Below are 22,851 nucleotides of genomic sequence, written 5' to 3' on the forward strand. Positions count from 1 at the left end.
AAGTTGATTTAAGAAAGAAATTGTGCTGGTTATATGGAAGTTGAAATGTAAACTCATTGGTGGATGTTTATCAACAATCCACGGCGCTCCTCCCTTTTCTTAGGAAGTTCGCCATTTTATTGGAACCATGTATGACATGTGCGTGATGCACTCAACCGTATCATGTTACTTTTGTGGCACACACAAGTGATCGAAAATGATGCTTGGTGAGGTAATTTGCCTGTGGTAAATATTTTTGGTTGCAGGACTCCATGGAACATGAGTAATTTGGGGAAAGTCATGGGTGGTACCTCTATTTCCTGGTGGCCCTCACTTCTTTGGAATACATCATTACTGACTTGAGTTTACCTGTGATCCAGTTGGAACAGATGCATCGATGGAACACCCTTGAATCGCTATAAAAATGGTGGTAATCTACAAAAGGATCCCGCAGGGTCCCTTGTTTATCTTTTTTTTTTTTTTTTTTTACATGTACTTTCTTGTTTCTTACTCAAGAAGTCATTATTTAAAACTATGAAATGTTCTTGAAATTACTATTTATTCTTATATCTTCATTTCCAGTCTTATATGTGTTCCGATGGTCCTTTTTAATGCGAGCTTCAGTAAGATGCATGAAAAAAAAAAAAAAAACAACTGACTTGCACAACACAGAACTGCATGCGTTGCTGGGATTGTGGGGAGAAATCTGAATGAATGAAATGTTTGAGTTGAAATAGTTTTCCAGACTGTGAGTAGAAACACAACAAGGCTGTAGTACATGTGTTTTCCTGTTCAGTATGATGAAATACAACCTCTGTAGTACCATTTAGCTACTTGTTAATAACCAGACATATTGCAAAATGCAAACCTCTCATCGTCAGTAACAATCAGAAAGCCAGAATGGTATTTACAAAGAAGCACAGAGATTAGCGTCAAAGGTTCTGGAACTAAGATTAACATCTACCAGTGGTGGAAAGTCCGAAGTGTAAAGGAGGAAAAAATCTGTTCATGAATCACTGCTCAAACTAGCTCATCTGTGAACATGGTGGTGATACTGTGGCAGCTTGGTCTTGCATAGCTCCTTCTGGAACAAGCCGACTAACATCCATCTTTTGAACTCAAATCCAAATATCTTTAGTTAACATATGTATAACACAAGTTATTTGATCTTGCCTTTCAAATACTCTCAGAGGAGTCTGTAAAATGGAATGATGTTGCTGATTTAGATTAATGATCAGTTATTTATATGATGTCTTAATAGCTTTTTAGCTCAAAGCGATCTTTAGTTTCTTGCACATTTACCTGAGCCTTTGTATAGTGGCTTTTCCTACTGGGATCAAATACATGTCATTTAAATAAATTAAATAAATTAAACTGTGGGTGCGTGAGCACTACTGAAGTGGCTAGGACAATAAAACTGTCATACATATACAATTACAAATCCAATGGATTGCTAATATAAAGCATTATTTAACTAATATACCAGATACAGCAAAACAAAAAGTATTAACACCTGACCAGTGAAACTGAAAATGACACCTATGAAATCTTGACCAAAAATGAGGCCAATTAAGACATGAAAGAAGTAAGAGGTGAATGTAGCCAACAAGAACCTGTCTGGTGCAAAAAGACATGAATAGTTTCATAAACTAAAAAAATATATACATGATTTTAGATGCAAATCAAATACAAATCAAATTGGATCAAATATGGAACAACCAGACATTTGTCTTGAGGTGTACTTTTGAAATGGAGGTTGCATGAGGCTAATCTGGTCATAAGCTTTCTTGACATGTTAGTTGTTAGCCTTTTCATGCCAGTGCACACATGTTATACCTGCCGTTTGAATTGAGGGAATTAATAAATTAACAGAAAATTAACTCCATACCAAAATCTGCCACTTTGTGTTTCTTTATCACTTCCTGTCAAGTTTGTCTTTTTGTTTTACCCACAGACAGTGTGCATGTGTGTGTGTGTGTGTGTGTGTGTGTGTGTGTGTGCGTGTGTATGCTGCCTGAGGTGACATACTTCTTGTAAGTGTTCCAGGTAAATGAAGGAGCAACATTTCTTAGGAAGGATGCGTCATCCTGTCTGATTTCCCATGTCTGTGCATGTCTCTCTCTCTCTCTCTCACACACACACACACTCACACATACACGCAGGGAAGCGTTCAAATTCTTATGCAAACATTTTATATCATACACACTTTCTTGCACACAACCTTTTTATATTTTCTTGACTTTTAAAAGAAGGGCTAAAAGTGAGTTTAGAAGTTCTACTGTGATCTGCGCTGCGAGTGCTGTGACTGAAGGTTTTACATTCCACCAAATCACGAGCCACCGGAAGGCCAAGATGAACTGATTAAAAAGGTACAATCAGATATGTCTCCATAATGCAACCACACTGGCCTATTGTGAATAAAATGTTAATGTTTTCTGCAGGAGGCTTGAAAGTCCCTTTAAAACTCTCAGGAATTGGTTTCCAGAAATGAGAGTAAAGCTAAGTACTTCATTATCTTGGTCATAAGAATGTTCTTTAACTAACACGAGTTTCCCAAACCCTTTGATAACTTGCGTAGTGTGTAAACACTTTAGTAATTCCATTTGTAAAGCCTCAGCTCAGGTGACTGCCTGCCTGTTTGTGGTTTTGCACTATATGAAATAAACTAAACTGCATTTAAATCCAATTCATATGGAACAAACCAGTTAGGTGTAAAAGATAAGTTTTCCTCAATGGAAACCACAAAGCACTAAATGTTCAAATTGATATTTTCCTATAATTATTATAGTCGGTTATCTTGACTGACAAGTTGCTTGCATCGAATGGCTTTGATCCAAAACTCAGAAACAAGCGGGTCTACAAATAATGTCAAAAATACTGATGTATTTTGTCAGTTGAAAGGGTAGGAAAGTTCAGGAATATAAAGCTCTGGCTGAAAAATCAGAATTAGCCAGAATATTACTGTGCACGTTTAAATAAAGTGCATGGCAAAACTATGTACTTAAATCTGTTTAACTGTTAAAGAAAAGAAAAAAATGAATTTGTTTTAAGTAATGAGAATGAAATGTAAAAGCGGTATTTGTGCACACTTTATTGTGTTTCCTCCCTCCCCGTCTCACATACTAGGAAAAAAAAAAAGAGGTCTTTGTGGCCCAACAGCCAAACGTTCCCTGCTCCATTCTGTTGAAGTTCGGGTTAATTAAAATCAGAAAGAAACATGTCTGTGTTTACAAGTTGAGACTTCATAATAAGAGATACAACATGTGATTTAAATGGCTATTATGTTCATTAGTTCATGATGGGGCAGGTTTGTGCAAAATTAGTTATGACACCACACTCCACATCTGACAGCCAAATATAGTTCATGACAATATAAGTGTTATTTTATGTAAACACACATTAAATACAGTTGGCACACTACAACAGTACAGAAGTGTGGTAATTTGATACACAGCTACAGCTTTAAAGTGCATCTTCAAACATGCTTTAGTAATACTGTAAGTTTAGTGTGTGTGTGTGTGTGTGTGTGTGTTTGCAGACAGACCGAAACAGAGAGAAGAACATCAGTGAAACGGAAAGAAATAGAGATGGAAGGTTTGACAGATGCAAAATAGGTGAAAGTGATTAGATAAACATCAAGAGAATGAGAAAAAGGTACATACAGAAATAATGAGAGGCAAGTGGTACCTGACCTGCACTGTACCTGTTATCATGATAACAACAGCAGCTGAGATTTCCATTACAATTTATGTATATATATATGTGTGTGTGTGTGTGTGTGTGTGTCTTACCCAGACTCTTCCTTCCAGTTCTCCTTGTCTTTGCTTTGGTGTGTTTTAAGAACCCTCTCCAGCTCCTACAGTAAGAAAGAGAGTAATAGAGATTAAGTTAATATAATATGTTCATCTTGGAGAACATGGTTTCGTTTTTCCATTTAGCCATTAAAGCAAATGTGGATTAAAATGTGAATTAGATGAACAGAATGAGAACAAGCATCCAGTGTGAATAAGGGAGTGTGTGTGTGTTTATTAGACCTTTATACAGGTGATATAGGGTGTGTTCTGCTGCATGTCGGCCTCACAGAGAGCAATATCATCATCTGGGTTTGGGTCAAAGTCATACAGGTCCTGATCTGGTTTCACACATGCACACAATGTACATGCAATTTTGTCACATAATGATACAACACTCAGTCTCATAACATAGATCCGCTACACAGTGAAGTCTAGTTCATGTTTATAAATGACAGTAAGTTCTACTGTGTTCCAAACCACAACAGCACATCTGTGTTACATCCCTTAACAATTGTATGTGGATCAAGGGTGAAAATTTACACGACAGATTTTAGAGGAGATTAACTTGTATAACTTGTTAGACACAATAGTCTTGTAACTCTGATGGAAATCTACAGCAAACATCACACCTTTGTGTACATACTGTCATTTATGATGAATAACCAATATTATGTTTCCTATTATGTGTCATTTAACCAATAACAAGGTTCATATTTCTGTAGGTATGGTTCATGTAAACATGTTAAACATATACCTCGATTTGAGTCCAGTTTGCAGAGGAGAGAGTGGGCTTCAGCCCGCGCAGTCTCCGACACCTGAGAGTGCAGACTGATAGTGTCATCATCCGAGGGCTGATAAAGAGAAAGATGGGGGGTAAGTTGCTTAGTGTTCCTGCGTATACCAGGGCAATTCTTTTTTTTTTTTGTTTGTTTGAATACCTCTGTAGTAGATAGTCTCTTATCACCGTTGTCACTGCCAATACCTGAATCAGGTCCGTGGTTCTTGCTAGGGTAAAAATCCTCTATGCTGCACACACACACACACACACACACACACACTGAATTGTCACCTTGGATTAAACCTGACATATTCATTTACATGTTCGTTCTGAGCTCATTATAAGGAACTGTTTTATATTTGCGATATTACATTATAATGATATTAAATGATAATAGTTTATGATTTTATATTTGTAAAGTAATGTCAAAATATTTTGACAGGGAAACCCTCTGTTGTCATAAATAAATAACTATAGATCTGTCTTCGTTTATAGCTTGTATTAATATAATATATAGTAGAAGGTTTATGTACTTTGAGTTTCAACTCAAAATGAATGTTTAGCCATTATTAAATTATTAAATTAAAGCAGTTATTATAGTGGATAGAGTGTTTTGTTTGTATTATTTTAATACAGAACACTTCACCTTTACAAATACTGTGGTGTACTGGTGTCATTAGGATTAGGCAATGACATCTTGCATGACACATACAAAAGAGGGCACTTTTGGGTCAGAGTCATAAAGTGAACACGTGCGCATACCTGTCTGTTAGCTGCTGTGCTAAACACCGTTTGCCTGGCAAGGGTAGATCCAGTGAATCAGGCTTTTTCTCTAGCCGACATGCCTGCATGTTCAAGTACTTAAAGATATGTATCTTTCCCTTCAGACATATCTGAAAGCAAAGCAGAACAGAGCCAAGTGTTAGTGAGGAGTACTTTTTAATCTGCCATGACCATCCAAAGTCTGTCCCCTGTACAGGCAATGTTTGTCTCTCGTCGATTCCTTGGCGGAAACTCTAATCTCACTTCATAATCTCTGTTGGATTGTATTGACGCACCTTGACGTTCCTCTGTATTCTGTATTGACGTAATGTTTGCTTATCATGCCCTAGTATGGTTTTAATACTTTTTTTTGTTGTGAGCTTGGGTTTCTGTCTGTGTTTGAGATTCCTCTGGATTCTCACGTCTCCTATTGTCCAAACCATGCAGATATGTTCAGTGGTTACATTAAATGATTGAATGAAACCCATCCAGGGGGACTGGCTCGAGATCCAGTGCCACCCACACCAGGATAAAGTGTTTAGTGAAGACAGGTAAATGGACTTCATTTTCTTATTCCTTTATGCTTTACTGCACTTTGAGGCCATCTGCTGGTCAAATGCAAAATGTATTTATAAAAACCCATACCAAAAAAAAAATGGAACTGATGCACATGGTGTCATTAAAGGTTATGTTGTAATATCTGAATTGTAGCGATACCATGTTATCTTATGATTATATTTTAATCATTTATTATTCCACAGCAATGTGACTGATAAAAAGTGTTCATTTATGAACACACAGTGGTGCTGGCTGTAATTCAAATCACAGGTTTAAATTAATGCACTTGATCTAATGTTATTGTTTCTATAGTAACGGCTCATTCACGACTTGCATGGGATATTCTCCATAATTTATGCCTAATAAAAATAATCTAAATATGTAAAAAAACAACAACATATAGTTGATATAATGACACTCGTAAGGAGAAGTTTATTCAACATTTATGGAAGGAGTCTCAAGTGTCACTGCGTTGTAAGAGTCAGTAATTTTTCTGACATAGGAAGTCTTCAGGAAAGAGTACTTTCTGGTTATGTAGCTTGTTGGGTGTGTATTACAAAACATTAAACAGCAATAAACGGATAAAAAGTATGGTCTTTACTAAATTGTGGGGCATTCATCGCTATGGTATACAAGAAACAAAACTTCAAGACAATGCTACTGTAATTAGTAACTTCTAATTGCGTTAAATACATATTTTATTGTGTATTTAATGTCTATGTATGTACATGTTCTGTATCCGCTGCAGACAAATTTGGGGTAAGTACGCTTTAAGTATTTCCAAAGAAAATGTATACTTTATTGATTTAAAGTGTATACTATATAAAAGTTTAAAAAATCAATAGTTTTGAGTTTGCTCTAAAGTATCCTTTTAGTATAGTACTTTGAATATGGTACTCTAGAGCTATATTTACTACTGCACTGGAAAAGAAAATCTTTAGTGAGAGAAAAATGAATCTAGCCAGTTCTCCAGTCTGGGCAGGTGGATGGGTTTCCTCTGACACATGAGAGGCTTGAAAAGCTGCTTATATAACTTCATAAGACACCTGATCAGTCTGATGGAACGTGAGGAAGGCTGTCCTTGGTATTGACAAGATTCAAAGTGATCCAAGGGAAAGTGGCAGTATATCACGCTGCATTATGAAAGATTCTTCACTCGAAATCTTACTGATAACCTTGAACCTTTTGGGAAAGCTTGCCTGACTTTGTGAAGCCAAACAATAAGACTATCAGGTAACACCATCGCACAGGGGTAGAAGCATCTCTGCAAAGCACCACAGCGCTGAAGGATCACTCATTGGATTGTGCGCTGAATACAGGATTTGTTCTAGCATTTAGGAAGTGCTTTTGGTGTCAAACTACAGTCTCATCATTTCATCAGCCAGTGAGAAACACAGACATGCATAGAGAAATCATCAGGCAAATAAACACACACCTGCGCAGGAGGGGACTGCATGGGGTTGTTATCCAGGATGATGTGCTGGATCTGACACAGTTTACGGTAAGATGTGGGGATTTCTGTGATCTTATTACAGGAGAAATCCAACCTGATCAATGGCAGATCAGACAGCTCTGTGTGTGTGTGTATGAGAGAGAGAGAGAGAGAGAGAGAGAGAGAACAAATATAATTCATGAATAATTTCATAGTGAGTATAATAATGTACAATTCATGAATACTTTCGTATACAGTTGCTGGAGTGTTGGAAAATATCACTTAGTGCTATGTGGATATGTGTGTAGTATTAGAATTATCAGTCTCTCTCTCTCTCTCTCTGAGATTATACAGTGTGACAATATAATCAATCAATAGTAGAATGTGTACCATCAGGAAGGACTTGTATGCAGTTTCTTCTGATGTTCAGTTCTCGTAAGGCATGGAGATTCCCCATCTGAGTAGGAAGCACCTGAATTTCATTACAGCTTATGTCCTGCACACACACACACACACACACAAACAGTCAAGTAAAGCCATCTCCAAGAGGCATGTTTTGGGTCCAAGTACAAATTCAGGAACTGCTCAGAGCAGTTCTGCCTCTAAGACCATAAACAGGAAGGACTATGTCATTGAGTCCATACATGGATGTGTTTAAGTAAGACAAAGTTAGTCATACACACACATTATCATGTGTTAAACTAACAAGTTTTCTGAGGGTATTTTTAAGTCATATTCATGAACGTTTTTAACTGTCATTGGTAAAGCTGACCAACTGGCTACATGAAGTACCCTCTTTACAACAAGCTAACTATCCCAGGATATTTGTGTCCCTATCAAGCACATTTATTATATCAAAGATGGGAATGGTTTACCAGCCAGAATATCTCTCTCACTCATACACACAAACACACACCAGTTCCATGAGGTCTTTGGCTTTGCCGATATCGTCCGGAATGGACAGCAGTTTGTTGTTGCTGACCACCAGGACTCGGAGTGGCAGACTGAACAGGAACTTGGGCAGCACGGATAGTTGATTCCGACTGGAAAACATCACAGCAGACACATTTCATCAGTTATTTACATCAGGAGCACAAATTAAACTCCAGGCAGATGGCACCCAACACAACATCTTCACAAAATATATTCCCAGTGTAACATTTTGCAAAGTTTAAATGCATTTAAGGAAATTCAGGAGAATGGGTATCAGTCTATCAGTACTGCTTTTAAGGTTCTGAAGAGAAAGTGGAAGACATGACAGCCAAAACATGCTAGCACTAGTTTGTTCAAAATATGTCAAAACATAACCACTACAAAAATGTTGTTTTTACTGCCAGTTGTGTACTCATTTAACATTTTAATATACTATCACGTCTCTAATGTAACCACAGCTATCATAGCCAAACTTTGCTTATTTAGCTAAGGAATAAATTATTCATGTGATGCAACTCAAAGCCAAGTTTCACTCCAAGGATTATTTTCCAAAAAGAGTGTTTTTGCCACCACTAAAAAAAAAAAATGTATTAAACAATGACAACAAAACAGGTTCTTACCAGTCTCTCTTGTTTCTTTATAATATATCTAAAATATCCAGCTGCGCTATGTTAACATCACTTCCTACCTGACATTGAGGTATGTAAGCATCTGTAAGTTAACAATGGCTTCGGGAATCATCTTTATGCAGTTGTGGTAGAGGTTGAGCGACTCCAGCGGGGCAAACATACACACTTCAGGAGGGATCTCTCCAAAACGGTTCTTGGATAAATCTGAATGGAAACACATTGGAATACAGCATGTTAGATTGGTCTGTCATCAGTCAGTAGCACTTCATCAACATCCTGAGGAATTTTTCATGGTCCCAGCTGCCAGGGGGAGAGTCATAAACAAACAGGAAATGGACTGTGACTGGGGTTGCCAGATTTATGTGTTTAAAACAATGAAGTGTTCCTCTAAACATGGTATTAAAATCCAAAATCAGCACTTATTACAATAATCCAATTCCAATACAAGTCCAATAATCTCAATATTATTTAATAAGAGTGAAATAAGAAATAAATAAGAAATAAGAGTGCTCATTTTAATAATTGATCACATACCGGGGCAATATCACAAAATATTCATTTACAATTTTATGAATAAAGAAATTCATGAAACACAATACTTTTACATGTTTTCATTCTCTTTCTTTTCAAGTGTTTTAAGTTGAAATGAAATAAATAATCATAAATCTCTGTTTTCCTGTTTTTTGTTTTTATTTCCACCCTTTGTCAGAAAAGTCCTAACGAGACAAAATAAACCACTGACTGTTTAACTATGTATAGCTATGTATATGTACGCTATTTATGTGAAACAATATTTGTATCATACTTGAAGCATATATTTATTTATTTTAGCATACTAAATACCACAGGATCGATGTTAGGCCCTCTATAGTTGTGTGTTTATCTCTGCATGTGTGCAGGCTTCATTTGCTGAACTACCGCTTTTTTTTGATTGATTCCCTTCTCAGACTAATCAATCATTTTTATGTAAGTTGCGGCTCTTCATCCTTCCTCGTTTCAGGGAGGACAAACCTCCAGAGACTAGCGATGAAAGTGCGAATGTGTGTCATGTTACAAATGCACATGCTCTCCCACACATATACACCAATTAATGCTAGGCAGGCATCGACTATTTAGCTTCCCACGAATCCGAGAACTTGCAGATTATGGTACACAGCTAAGTGCACATCTGTGGCTTTCGGCAGTGACATCATCGGCTAGTATAAAGTGAGAAGACATCTAATCGATCCTTTCTGTTAAAAGACAGGCAGCTTAAAGATGACTGTGTAAGGATCTAGGAGATTATCTGAATTGCACAGTCCATGTTCAAATACATCTTGTGAACAGATTCAAGGATGCTTATATCAAGGCTGAAAATGAATCCTACTGGCTGGCTTTGATTAAAAATCTGAACGTAAGTGATGCCTGTGTAAGAAAGCATGTTTTTGTCTTCATGTTTTCTTTTCTATCTGCTCATTTTTAGAACTAAATAATGTCTTCAGCTACACCATTATTGATGTTATGGCACCCATAGAGATCCTTGTCATATAACGCTCTAACAATTATCTCTAGACTGTAGAGACGATGTTGAATTGGGAAGCCCTCCCAGAAGAGTGGAGAGGAAACCAATTCTATGTTAATGCACATGGAATTGGAATCTATAAATGGTTGTGATGGTCAGGGGTCCACATACTTTTGACAATCGTTTTCTTCTTGTCTTTTTTCGTGGAAATCATCTTTAGGTTTTTTTGTTGTTTTTTTTCCCAAAAAATTGCCTCATGGTCCACATATCCGCATGAATTCAAAGTACAAAAAACCAAGTAAAATAAACTGGGTGCAACCAGATCTGTGGATGATCATAAAACATTATTGCTGACAGCATGTGAAAGTATGACAGCCTGAGTTATTTATTTCCATTTGTGTTGTCGGGAATGTTTCTGGAATTCTTTTGTTCAAGAGGAAGAGAAGCTGGTGGTGTTGTGCAATGAATGGAATTCTGTTAAATTCCAATGATGCATCCGAGGGAACATGTGACATTCTGTGAGTACTTCAGAAAAAATGACATTCCGTGAGTACAGAAATGTCATGCATCTTACGGTGTATTATGGCATTCAGAGTGGGGCTCCAGTGTTTTACTACACAAGATTTCATTACTTGAGTTTCAAAATCTACATTTAGATTTATAAAATGTAAGGCACCTGACCCGAGGCTATACCTCAGAACATAAATGTGTGTCAGCTAAAGGTTGGTGAAGATCGAACCAAGAAATAGTGTTAAAATGATGTGAAAGAAGAAATAAAACAATGATGGAGAAATAAAATAATGATGATGAAGAAACAAAACACCCACCACCACCAGAGGCAGACAAAGAGCTGTATCTCGGCATTTTGTAGCAACCAGCGCCATCTGTGGCTGATTTATTGCAGAGCTGCTTACAGCTCAGGTTTGAGTGCTCTCCGTGGGAGCAAGAGTAAGCTGGTACTGGTATTTTGAAAACTAGAGCTGTTTTCTAGCCCCGTTCTCTGTGCGTGGTTGGCCTTGCCTTGTCAACCTAGCCATCCTCTCATAACTTCTCTTGAGCTCCTTCTTCCGTTTTTGTCATTTGTTCTTGTTCTCACTCTTTGTTTTGTTTTCCTGAATGTCAGGCCTGAGAGTCCTTAAGCCCTTTCTTTTTGCTTTCAGACCTCCATGTGATTCACTGCTTATGTGCTCACTTTATTACCCAGGTGTTGTGAGTTTAACTCTGACTCTGGGTGATCTAACTTGCTTTACTCCAATACCAGTGCGGTTTGTTGACCTTAACTCATAAATTGTTTTCCTTTTTGGAGGTTTCAGTTCGTCCTCCTTGTCTGCTCTGCACTTTGGTCGTCTCTCTTAAATATCACGTTGTTGCCAAAAATCCACACACTGCAAAAATCTTCTGTCCTTCTTGGGTCTTGGTTTACCTCAGTGTCAAAGCACTGACCCTGGATACGCCTTCTTTAAATTTTTAATAAAAGCCATCATACAGAAAACTAATGAAAGTTTCACATGTTTTACAATCCATTTATGTACAGCCTCCACCATGCAAATGCCAGTATGCATTTACTACAGCAATAACATGTTAAATCATGTGCCTTAATAAAAACCTGTGATCAGCCTTGCAGCTGAAAATACTGTCTGAGCTGCACTCAGATCCATATAATCCTCCTTATTTATGATATGCCATCATTTATATATTTAATGTATAAAAAAAACCCATAAATCTAATTGCAGTACAGTTCTTGTGCTTTTGTGCGTCAACATCGTGTAAAGGTGACTTTCCTGTTGTACTTAACGCAGAGATGGATTACAGATAAAGCGACTGGACTTGAGAAAACAGCTATATAAAGGCAGTGATGGAATGAATTTGAAGTGTGTGTGGCCAAGCGAATGCTAACTGATGAGTATTTAAAGTGACAGCAATGTTTCCACTATACAGCATCAGAGTGTATCTGTGATCACATGAGACACTCTAAAATTCTCACATTTTCTTTTGGACACACTACAAAAAAAAAGCTAGATATGTAGTAAAACCAGAGTAAAATTAGAAGTATTAACAGATATTTGGAGGATCAAACTGATGGAGATGCAAATTGTGGATCTGTCATTCTGAAGGAGAACAAACAAGATAAAAGCTGCAAGACCGCACACAACCACTCACCCATCACCGATCATAAAATGGGATATGTATTGTCTAAGGGACTACAATCGATCGAACCATTTAAATCTTTGTGTATGTGTGTGTGTGTGTGTGTACTGAAGGTCACAGAAGAGCACATAAGATGTCAGTAGACTCCCTTAATGTCTTCGTCAGAAGAGAATGACTCATTTCTCTCTCTCTCTCTCTCTCTCTCTCTCACACACACACACACACACACCCACCCATGCTGTCACACATGTGGCCTATGAATAATCAGACTGGGCTTTTTATCGCACACCTGCTGTATATATTTCTGCTGCTATTCTTATTCAAATGAGCCTTTTACAAACCCACTTGAGTATAAACGAGTCGGCTCGGGTGGGTGCCAATATTAACAAGATTCATGAATCCTAAGGTGCTGTCTGCTAGTCAGTCTTAACTAGGATATTTTTTAAGGCTTGGGTGTTTATCTACACTCTAAGGCACAGGGATATAATATAACGTTGATATAGTGATCAATAATGTCACAGTGCACTTTTCTGATATTGTCTATCACAATAATAATAATAATATATATATATATATATATATATATATATATATATATGTAAAAATACATATAAATATAATAAATATAGTTTTAATCGAGGACTTGCAATTTGCTTGTGATTTGTTAAGTAAATTATACAATATATCATGCAGCGAAAGTTTGCTGCAGCTCTGCTACAATCGTATAATTTGCAATATACTGACATTTATTTAATATTACAGACAAAAGAAATTTACTGTGGGGCCATATTTCAAAGGCAAGTCAAAAATATTAGTCTAAACCCATGTGTCTGGTGCTGTAACAAACTAGCAGTGTGGAAAAAATCAACAATAGACATGTGTGTGTGTGTGTGTGTGTGACACTGAATTTCTGAAAATGATCTAGATCTATATGACTGCAGTACAATGTAAATAAAACTCAACCTATTTGTTGTTAACAGGCCATAATCTGTACTATATGCTAGAATTTTGCTTTTGTTGCTTAACCCTTTCTCTGTAGCAGCCTGCCCCTGCATTTGGAAAAAAAATCCACAGATACACAGGACATAAGTGGTCCTTGTTGCATTATGTAAAAAGAGTTCCAAGAAGAACCTGTGGGTTTTAGGATGGAGCATGTGCACACACACACACACACACACACACACACAGAGTGAGCAGCCGGTGGGCGGAGTGTCCCTTATGGTGCCTGAATTTAATTACCCCATGGGGTCCTCAAGTTGCCATGGCTACGGCTGATTGATCATCAGAGAGTAAAAAGGTAATTAAAGATAGGAGAGAAGGTGCTACAGGCCTGATAACACACACACACACACACATTTTATAAAAGTAAGTTGCTTTGTTTTTTGTCAAAAAAACGCAGATTAAACTGCTACAAAATTTCAGCATTTTAGCAAGATGAGAGAGAACCTGGGTGAAAGTGAAACTGAAAGTGCAGAGACACATCTTTATTATCTCTCTCCATAGCAAATATGTTTACACCTACATCATTCGATATTCTACATATGATATTTATACTCAGCTTCTTTCGGGCAACTTTCACAGTCAGATCAAAACAATTTGTCCAGAATGGTGTAGACAAAAACAGAGTATTTGAAAATCAATTAGAAATGTATGACCAACTAGATAAACAGTATTTAAAAAGCCTGAGGATGTGAAAGATTGTGCGGGCAAACAGAATCTTGTCGTTTACTGAGGAACAGACACCCGAGACTGTACAGAAAAAAAAACTGGCCACTACTCAGTTCTCCACAACAAATCACTCTTCTGCATTCGCCTGAAGGGTAGTGAAGATATTACGCATGTAAACACACTTAATGAAGTTGGTAATGAGAGTGTGGGAGAAGGATAGTCTAGTAATTACTCCATTCCCACCAAACATCCACTTAACTATTCTCACATTTCTCACAATTACTCTGCCCTCCCTCATCCTTTACCCCTCATTCCTCAGAACAAAGAAATTTTCATTAGCTTCAAGGGAATTTTATTAGTATTTGCAAGGGATCTCCTATTCAGTTAATTCGTCAGAAAATGTCATTTCATCTCCAGAACTTGGATGTTGGGTGTCTTCTTTTACCTTCGTTTTCTCTTAATTCTGTTCATTTGCCAATTCCTATCCTCTACTCCATCACACAACAGCTACCAATCAGACAAGATGAAGGCTATTTCCATAATTGTAAACGTGAAGCTACGCTGCATATTTTCAGCTGCTTGACACCATCCTTCCCAGCTCACCATAGCTAGTTTGCTATCTTGGACCCAAGACCAAGTGCTGCACCACTCAAGATGTTCATGTTGCTTCAATAGTTAATTTTTAAATATTATTTAGAACCTACTAAAATTGTCATGCCAATGAAATTACACCTTCTTGATTCAAAATTAGCATTTTGGTGATGGAACCATAGCAACTGTGCTAAAAAAAACAAAAAACAAAAAAAAAACATGAGAATATTAGTATATGCATGGGTTACATCCAGATGAGGTCTGATACTGACTGTCCATCCTCTCCTCCTCTCAGTGGGGATGAATCAGTGCTAGCTAAAGTAAAACTAATGATGGATGTGTTTAGACAGCAGATGCTAGTCTCATCTCTCAACATAACTCCTTTTATTCAATACCATCTAGAACCAGAAGAAGAAAGTTTAGTAATATTTTTTTAATGGTTTTGGTTCCTGTAACATTATACCATCTAGTTCCTCACCTGCTCGATGATCATTTCACACTAAAAGCTTTAGATTTCAATACACAATAGTAGACAAATTGAGATTCTGCTTATTCCAGGTTGCCAATCAACTGGATTTTAAGTATTTTTGCTCAATTTTATATAATAACCTTGATTGTTTGTTTGGTTATTTACTTATGCAGATACTGTTAGACATCAAGCGCAACTCAATCAACATCATGGATATCTCCGAGTTTTATAGACATCGGCTCCCCAAATTAAGACATCAATCTAGAGAGTTTCCCAAATTCCTCAAATTCAGACTTCAGTTATTATACTGAGGCACAGGCCTTATTACAGATAATCCATACACTGGGTTAAAAAGCTAACAAACTGAACCACATGTAGATCAGATACAGGACTAAAGTCATACAGTATAAAGGATACATACAGACAGCGGTCCGACTAGTCCATTCAGCAATCGATAAAATGGTCAAAGCCAAAGAAATGCGGTTAGATCAGACATGTGGCTGGATAAAAGAATCTATTCAGCATACAAACCACAATAAAATATTACTATCTAACAGCCTGTATAAAGCTACTATACTGAAATATATTCCCATGGCAAATGAGGTTAAAAATGTTTTCCAAAGCAAGATTTGCTAGAGTCACATGCCTGACCGGAGTATGGCTGTCAAATTGTTTTAGAATCTGCAGTCCAACTCTATTCACTTACAACACTTCATTAGGATATCATACAAGGATTTCATAATCATGGTCTATAATATTGTACAGTAATCCTTGCGATCTGCGATACACGGACACCACCCTCAAATGTTTTTTTTTTTTTTATTGTTTAAGCCGTAAATGACCCTCCCACAATCTTTAAACACACACAGAAAACATTTGCAAGCATATAGCGAGATGAATTTGGGGTAAATTGGTAGAATAGCACATTTATAGTGAGTACTGTATGTATGTTTTTTCTTCTTGACAGAACACTCGGGACAGTGACACGTGAAGAACTGGGATGATGGAGAATTCTGCTTCCCATTCCCCAGCTGTATGCACAGCCACAACTGTGATTAAATGAAAGGGGCATTCCGATTGGCCAGACTCGTTCCTCCAGCTGTACTGTATTTTGATTTTCAACATCCCCGCACCGCGCTTTCCTAAACAAGGCTACGCTGTACAGTATTAGATATATTATTAACATTTTACTTTATTTTAATTAATGTTTATATTCTGTAATTATTACTAAATTACCCTATTTCAACATAAAAACAATTCACTATAAGGTTTGCGGATAACGCGATATACCGGGAAAATCCACAAAAATGTTTTGTTATGTTCCAAATAAAAATCCGCAATATACCGGGACCGCAATATATGAATCGCGATATAGCGGGGGATTACTGTACTCTCACGAATCCCAGAAGGTGGGAATTGTGTCAATGTCATAAAAAGGAATATTATCTTATCATAACATTTAAACACAGTGAAGCCAAATCCCATACAGCTTTATGATCACTATATCACGGAAAAAGACTCCAATAAGCATCCTTCTGGAAATTTGTTATTTACATGACGTTTTTTAGGACACACTTTTTATCAATATTTAAATTTCATACATGATTTATAAAATAAATTACTAAATACATTTTCCAACATCAGGCAGCAATAGACAGCCATTTGGCCAAAAAACATAAAGGAATTGTTTCAATGTAAAACTTCAAAATCAGAGGGGAGCACCAATAAAGGAAGGAGTATAATGTGAAACCCCATTATGTGAAGCTCATGCTGCCCAAATAGGCCTAATGATTTTAATAGTGAAAGTAAGACTCGGAACAACAGAAGCCCTCCAGGCTTCATTTGATCATTTGTAAATGCTAGGAATCAGATTTTGTTCCATGCTTGGTAAGACAGAAGAGCCAGAGGGAAAGAAAGACATAAAGGAGAGTTGACTGTGCAGACACAAGAGAGGAGGAGTGTGTGGGTGTGTGTTATTGCATCTTTAAGTGTTCACGAGGCGAGGGGATTTGTTAGTCGTTTTTGGGACTACTGGCATTTACAATTCAGAAGCAATTCATACCTGCTGATTACACACACACACACACACACACACACATACACACACACACACAATGTCTGGCTGTCACTTTGAATTTGGGACTGTATCCATTTTCCTGCATTTATTCTTGTGTTCATCCCTCTGTTTTGGTTTAGGCTTGTGTGTGTGTGTGTGTGTGTGTGTGTGTGTGTGTGGAAGCGATTTGAATATGAACACATGGTCTACCCTGCTGCCAGTTCCTTCAGTCTCCACACTCCTATTGCAAAAGATAACATGAAGACATTATTTATCGCACCCCAAATCAGCTCACACATGCACCCACCCACACACCAACCCACACACACACACACAACTAGTCCAACACAACACTGTCCCTGGACTTGTACTGTATAATATATAAATTATATTAGCTCTCCAAATTTGACATAACCCCTAAGAAGTAAGTCAATGTTATAAACAAGATAATAGGATCCCTGCGTATTGACTAATATATGAGTATATTTTGTGGCTTTAATAATAATACTGGTTAGTTACAGTCCTCACACAAGTAGATTTTTCAAAGAAAAGAACGATCAGTAAAGCATTCCTATATATATGGTTTAAATGAGGTGACATCGCTCAATGTTTCCTTTTTAACCAAAGAAAATGAAACAGTAATCGCTGCACATTACAGAAAATCCATCTACCAAATCCACAAGAGAATTTCACTGAACTCAATTTTGGGTTATAAAAAGATTTTATTTACTGAATTTAATTGATGTCAAACTTAATTTTATATTAAATTCTACTGTTATATCTTATCATAAAATGAATTTTATTGACATTCTGTCATAATGAGAATTTCACTGAATTTCATTACTGGGTCCTAAAAAGGAATTTCACTAAATTCCACTAATGTTGTAAAGAGAATTTCATTGAAATGTAACCAGAATTTCACTGAACTCTTCTCTGATAACAAGCCTTGCACTGAATCCCATTACTATAATAAATACTGTACTGAACCCATAACGATGTTATAACAAGAATTTCACTGAATTTATCTGCTACTACAAGACGTTCACTGAATTCTACTATATAATTCTTCTGATGTCATAAAGAGAAACTAAATGTCAACGTTATTATCTCTGGATTCACGGATTTTATATCAAACATTGGCTGCAATATTGTTTCACTGATTGCATTTGATATATCAGCAAGTCTGCATTCATAAGGAAACCTTTTGTGATGCATGAATTCTGTAAAAACTTCTAAAACAAAAAACAACATGTTTATAAAAAAACATGTTCTAATGGTTGATGCCAATAAACCTTGTAAGTCACTGAATGGTGGACTGAACAGCAAAGAATTTTGTGATAGTGCCGACCAACTAAAAAAATCTTTCATTCCACATAAAGGAGCTTTATACAGAGTTTTGTTATGCTACATTTTCTTTTAAAAAAAAGTTCTAAAAGCTCAGAATTCAGTCAGGAATCAGCATCAAAAGCTTCTTTGGAATTAGATGCTTTAAACCAATTCAGTCTATTTGAATAAATCCACTGTGCTCTTTGTGTGTGTGTCTCTGTGTGTGTGTGAATATTCTTTTCAGACTGCACGCTCCAACAGGCCATATTAAAGCACTTATTCTTAAATTAACACAGTCAGTTTCTGTGACACACACACACACACACACACACTCAGCTAAATCTCAGATGATCCCCATCCAGCTGGCAGCTCCTCTCAAGACAGAAGCAAAACTACTACAAACAGTGTTTCCCTGTCCTGTGTGTTTTGCTGCCTGGGTGTGTTAGTCCAGGAAACACAACACTAAATGTGTTTCCTCCAGGAAAAGGCCTGAGAAATGCTGGTTAATGTAATTATTTTTCCAGCAAACCTCAAGCCAAGTACTTAATGTACCACTCAAGAGCTGCTAACTGGGATCTATATTTTTAGATTCAATTCTGGAGTCTACCATTTACAGCATTACTAGAAACCCCATTGTTCCACTCAATTTTACTGTGATTTACATTTACATTTACATTTTCGGCATTTGGAAAACGCCCTGATACAAAGCGGTGTACAAAAGTGCTCTGTCTCTCTATTTCAGTCTCTATCGATACTGGGTCTCTTGGTCACAGACTAAGGATACCATGAGCCTAAAACTCAGTTGGGAGGAAATATTGCACACATCTTTTCTTAAACAAACAAAAAAAGGGCTAGTTTAAGTACTTCAGGAAGAGATGTAGGTGTTCACTTGTTTGAAGACAGACAGTGACTCTGCTGTTCAGATATCTAGGGGAAGTTCTTTCCACCACCTCTGTGCCACAAAAGAGAAGAGTCTTGATGTATACCTGCCTTGTACCCTGACAGATGCTTATATCATAACAAGAGTCACATTGCTAGTATGTCATAAAACGCTTTCCTCAGAATTCCATGTCAGTATGCCAAGGACGATTACGCAGAATTCCAACATGATCTTATATACTGAAATTCCAATGTGCCAAAATTCCAACAACTTGCAAAGAAATCCAAAAGTAAGAAATAAACAGAATTCCATTTAGTCAAAAAGAATTTCACTGCAGTGTAATAGAGACACCAGCACTGAATCTCAAAAAAATTGATTTCATCAGTCACTGTATCTTTTTCATATGCTGCATAAAAAATATTTAGTCTATTTATGTTGCACTGGTGAATCCACTTCATTTCATTTTCCATTACTCTATTCTGCACAGGCAATTCCTTTAGACCTTATTTTAGCTTTTACCTTATTATATTTATTTTCTTTGTGTTGTGTTTCATTTTAATTTTTTAAAAATTCTTTTTTTGACCATACTCTATTTGATATTTGTTTTATTATACGGAGAGTGTATTGTGCTGGAGGCCGTACTGTATGATTGTGCATGTGACCAATAAAATTGGAATTTGAAATGTAATTTGAAATTCCAAAGTCAAGTCACAAAAAGAATTCCACAGAATTCTTTAAGAATTTTATGAAAGAGAACTGTTACGTATCTGACATGCAACTTAACTAAATGTCCATCGTTATATATCTGATTTAACATCGAATTGTATATGACATATTTCCCGCTCAGATCCAATTGCATATTTTTTCTACATACCGTGAATATATACATAAAGTCAGTACTGAATCAGAGAAACACAAATTTGAATTTGAGAGCTGAGATTTTTTTTCCATTTTGTGAGAAGAGAGTTCAGGTAAAGTGTGGGATTAATTAGCATGTTAATAAAGCAGACACTGAAAACAAGGGTATTTACCAAGGATTTACAGTACCTGCACTTGGGGTAATCAGAGAACTTTGGAGAACGTAGTTTAGCTTCAAATCTAATATATTTTACATGTGTGTGTGTGTATGTATGTGTGTGTGTGGGTGTGTGTGGGTAAAACATATTTTCTACAGTCATCTGTACTTCATTATTACAAAACATGTCAACATAGCCTTTCCCAGACACACAGCTTGCAAACAGAAGCTTATATTCCCAAAACAAGAGAAAAGGAGGGGAGAGAGAGAGAGAGAGAGAGAGAGAGAGAGAGAGAGGGGGAGGAAATCCATTTCAAAATTTTCTTTGATTTATGGCATTTTGTGTTGACATCAGCAGGAAGTCCCTGTGGCAGTGCTGCTGCAGAGTGAACATTTCAAGACATTTATCGTCCTTTACAAAGTGAAATCAAATAAAAAGCGATTATTTTCTACACACTGGGGGGAAGTTTAGTTTTTAAAAGGAGAACTGTAATGGGGATGGAAAAAGACAGAAGGTTGCATCTGGTCTTTTTCACACATGCAGTAGAGATGTGGCCATAATGATTATGTTGTTTTGACTATAAGTACATTAAAGAAAACTTTCTGCCCCGTGTGAGGCTCGAACTCACGACCTTCAGATTATGAGACTGACGCGCTGCCTACTGCGCCAACGAGGCCTGACAGGACACCCTGAAAATAGTCAGTGGCTTTTCAGCTCATCCAGTGACTAGAATAACATGAGTGTTGTCTTTGCCGAGGTTTAAAAATAACAGCCGTCTGTATCCATCAGCTATATCAACTACAAAAACCATAACACACAGTGCTGGGGTTCAAAGGTGATGTGCTATAGAATGGCTAAGCATATCTGATTGAGCGTAATTACCTCAGTCTCTAGAGACCCCCACACAGTGTGTGTGTGTGTGTGTGTGTGTGTTGGCCCATGAAGGTCAAACAGGCCACAGCTGAGGCAAGTCTACCATGAAATTGTCCACATAAAGACAATGGAGATTTTAACCATCCCTACAGTATAGACGGATATTTTACTGGACAAGAATACATGATTGTAAAAAAAAGAAAAAAAAAAGAATTTATTAAAGTGCATGGGAAGAAGGATTGTGCTGCAATGAATGTTTTGTACATTTTACCATGAAGGAAAACTGGAAATATTAATATGTGGCTATTACCGTCATGTATTAATATTCTAATGCCAGCCAGCCAGTTTGGACTCGGAGTGGCAGCTCCATTCGACATCCAATAAGCTGCTTTCAACACCATCTTTACCTCAGGAATGTAAATACTGCCAAAAATGCGGCCTTCCTGCACATCCTTATCCTCAATGTTCCAATACTGTTCATCTATCATCTATATAAAAGATTAAGGATTAACACTTATGAGTAAAAGGTTAAAGTTAGCAGCTGAACCTTGTTGTAAACCCAAACTTGCTGTCACTGAAGCAGAATTAACAAAAGAAAACATTTCTTTACCTCAAGACTTCACCCTAAACCCCATTAACAATTTTGGAGTCTAAAATCCTTGAATACTGGAATCCTGTTACACAATCACACACTGCACTGTGTATGGGTATGCTGCAGAAAATAAAATAAATTTTTTTTTTTAAATACTCTCTTGGCAAGTAAAAATGTCTTGAATACAAATAAATATGTCTAATTTCTTATTATGAGATTAGAGAATAATGACAAAATGACAGCACAAAGACATAACCTGCTTTTGTCAACAATGCTAGTGATTATTCCACTAAGAAAGGCTGAAAGAGACACTTGGAAAGACATGGCCTCCAACAGACTGCAAAATCAGCCCGACAGGAAGGAGTTAGCTAGCTAGCTAAAAAAAAAAACAATAGTAGTTGACTTTCTGTCTAAAGTCAATCATCACTGGTCATTTAGAATTAGTTTCATAAAATGAAACTCAATACTAAACTATAATACTGATGAGACTAAAACAGTGTTAGCATGTGCGCAGTCTGAGAAACAAAACTTAGAAACATCCCCTCAGAATAAATAGACATGGGCAGTTCCTGTCAAGTCCATGACCACTTCCTCAAAACTTCTTTTGCCTTCTTTTGTAGCACTGAATCACTGAAAGGACATCTGTTCAAGAAAACCGACAGAATATTACTCTGAATACAAAATCTACTAGACAGTGGCATAAACATGTTGTTTTGCTGTACTATGTACCTGAATGATGAACATTTAGAGTAACCAGCAATATGTTTACTGTATGTAATGTACATGTAATGTTTACATGTATTTTAATCCATTCATTGAAGTAATTTATTCCCATTGACACAATAACATATTATTTCATTAATATA

The 22,851-nt window shown here is 36.8% G+C and overlaps 1 protein-coding gene and 1 non-coding gene across 6 annotated transcripts in view; both read right to left on the reverse strand.

The window, feature by feature from the left end:
* The window catches only part of lrch2 (leucine-rich repeats and calponin homology (CH) domain containing 2), a 55,957-nt gene that overhangs the window by 30,431 nt on the left and 2,675 nt on the right, over positions 1–22,851 (reverse strand). For all 5 annotated transcript variants that reach the window (XM_058383045.1, XM_058383044.1, XM_058383043.1 and 2 more), the window contains exons 2-10: positions 8,925–9,069; positions 8,220–8,346; positions 7,694–7,799; positions 7,307–7,443; positions 5,314–5,444; positions 4,712–4,799; positions 4,528–4,624; positions 4,014–4,111; positions 3,771–3,835 (exon numbers count right to left, since the gene is read on the reverse strand). In XM_058383045.1, the coding sequence (XP_058239028.1) occupies positions 3,771–3,835; positions 4,014–4,111; positions 4,528–4,624; positions 4,712–4,799; positions 5,314–5,444; positions 7,307–7,443; positions 7,694–7,799; positions 8,220–8,346; positions 8,925–9,069 (994 nt within the window). The remainder of the gene's footprint in view (positions 1–3,770; positions 3,836–4,013; positions 4,112–4,527; positions 4,625–4,711; positions 4,800–5,313; positions 5,445–7,306; positions 7,444–7,693; positions 7,800–8,219; positions 8,347–8,924; positions 9,070–22,851) is intronic.
* trnam-cau (transfer RNA methionine (anticodon CAU)) lies at positions 21,124–21,196 on the reverse strand. The gene has a single exon. It is a non-coding gene; the product is annotated as a tRNA-Met (tRNA).

The sequence above is a fragment of the Hemibagrus wyckioides genome, linkage group LG28, assembly GCF_019097595.1.
Source record: "Hemibagrus wyckioides isolate EC202008001 linkage group LG28, SWU_Hwy_1.0, whole genome shotgun sequence".
In the NCBI taxonomy this organism is placed as follows: Eukaryota; Metazoa; Chordata; class Actinopteri; order Siluriformes; family Bagridae; genus Hemibagrus; species Hemibagrus wyckioides.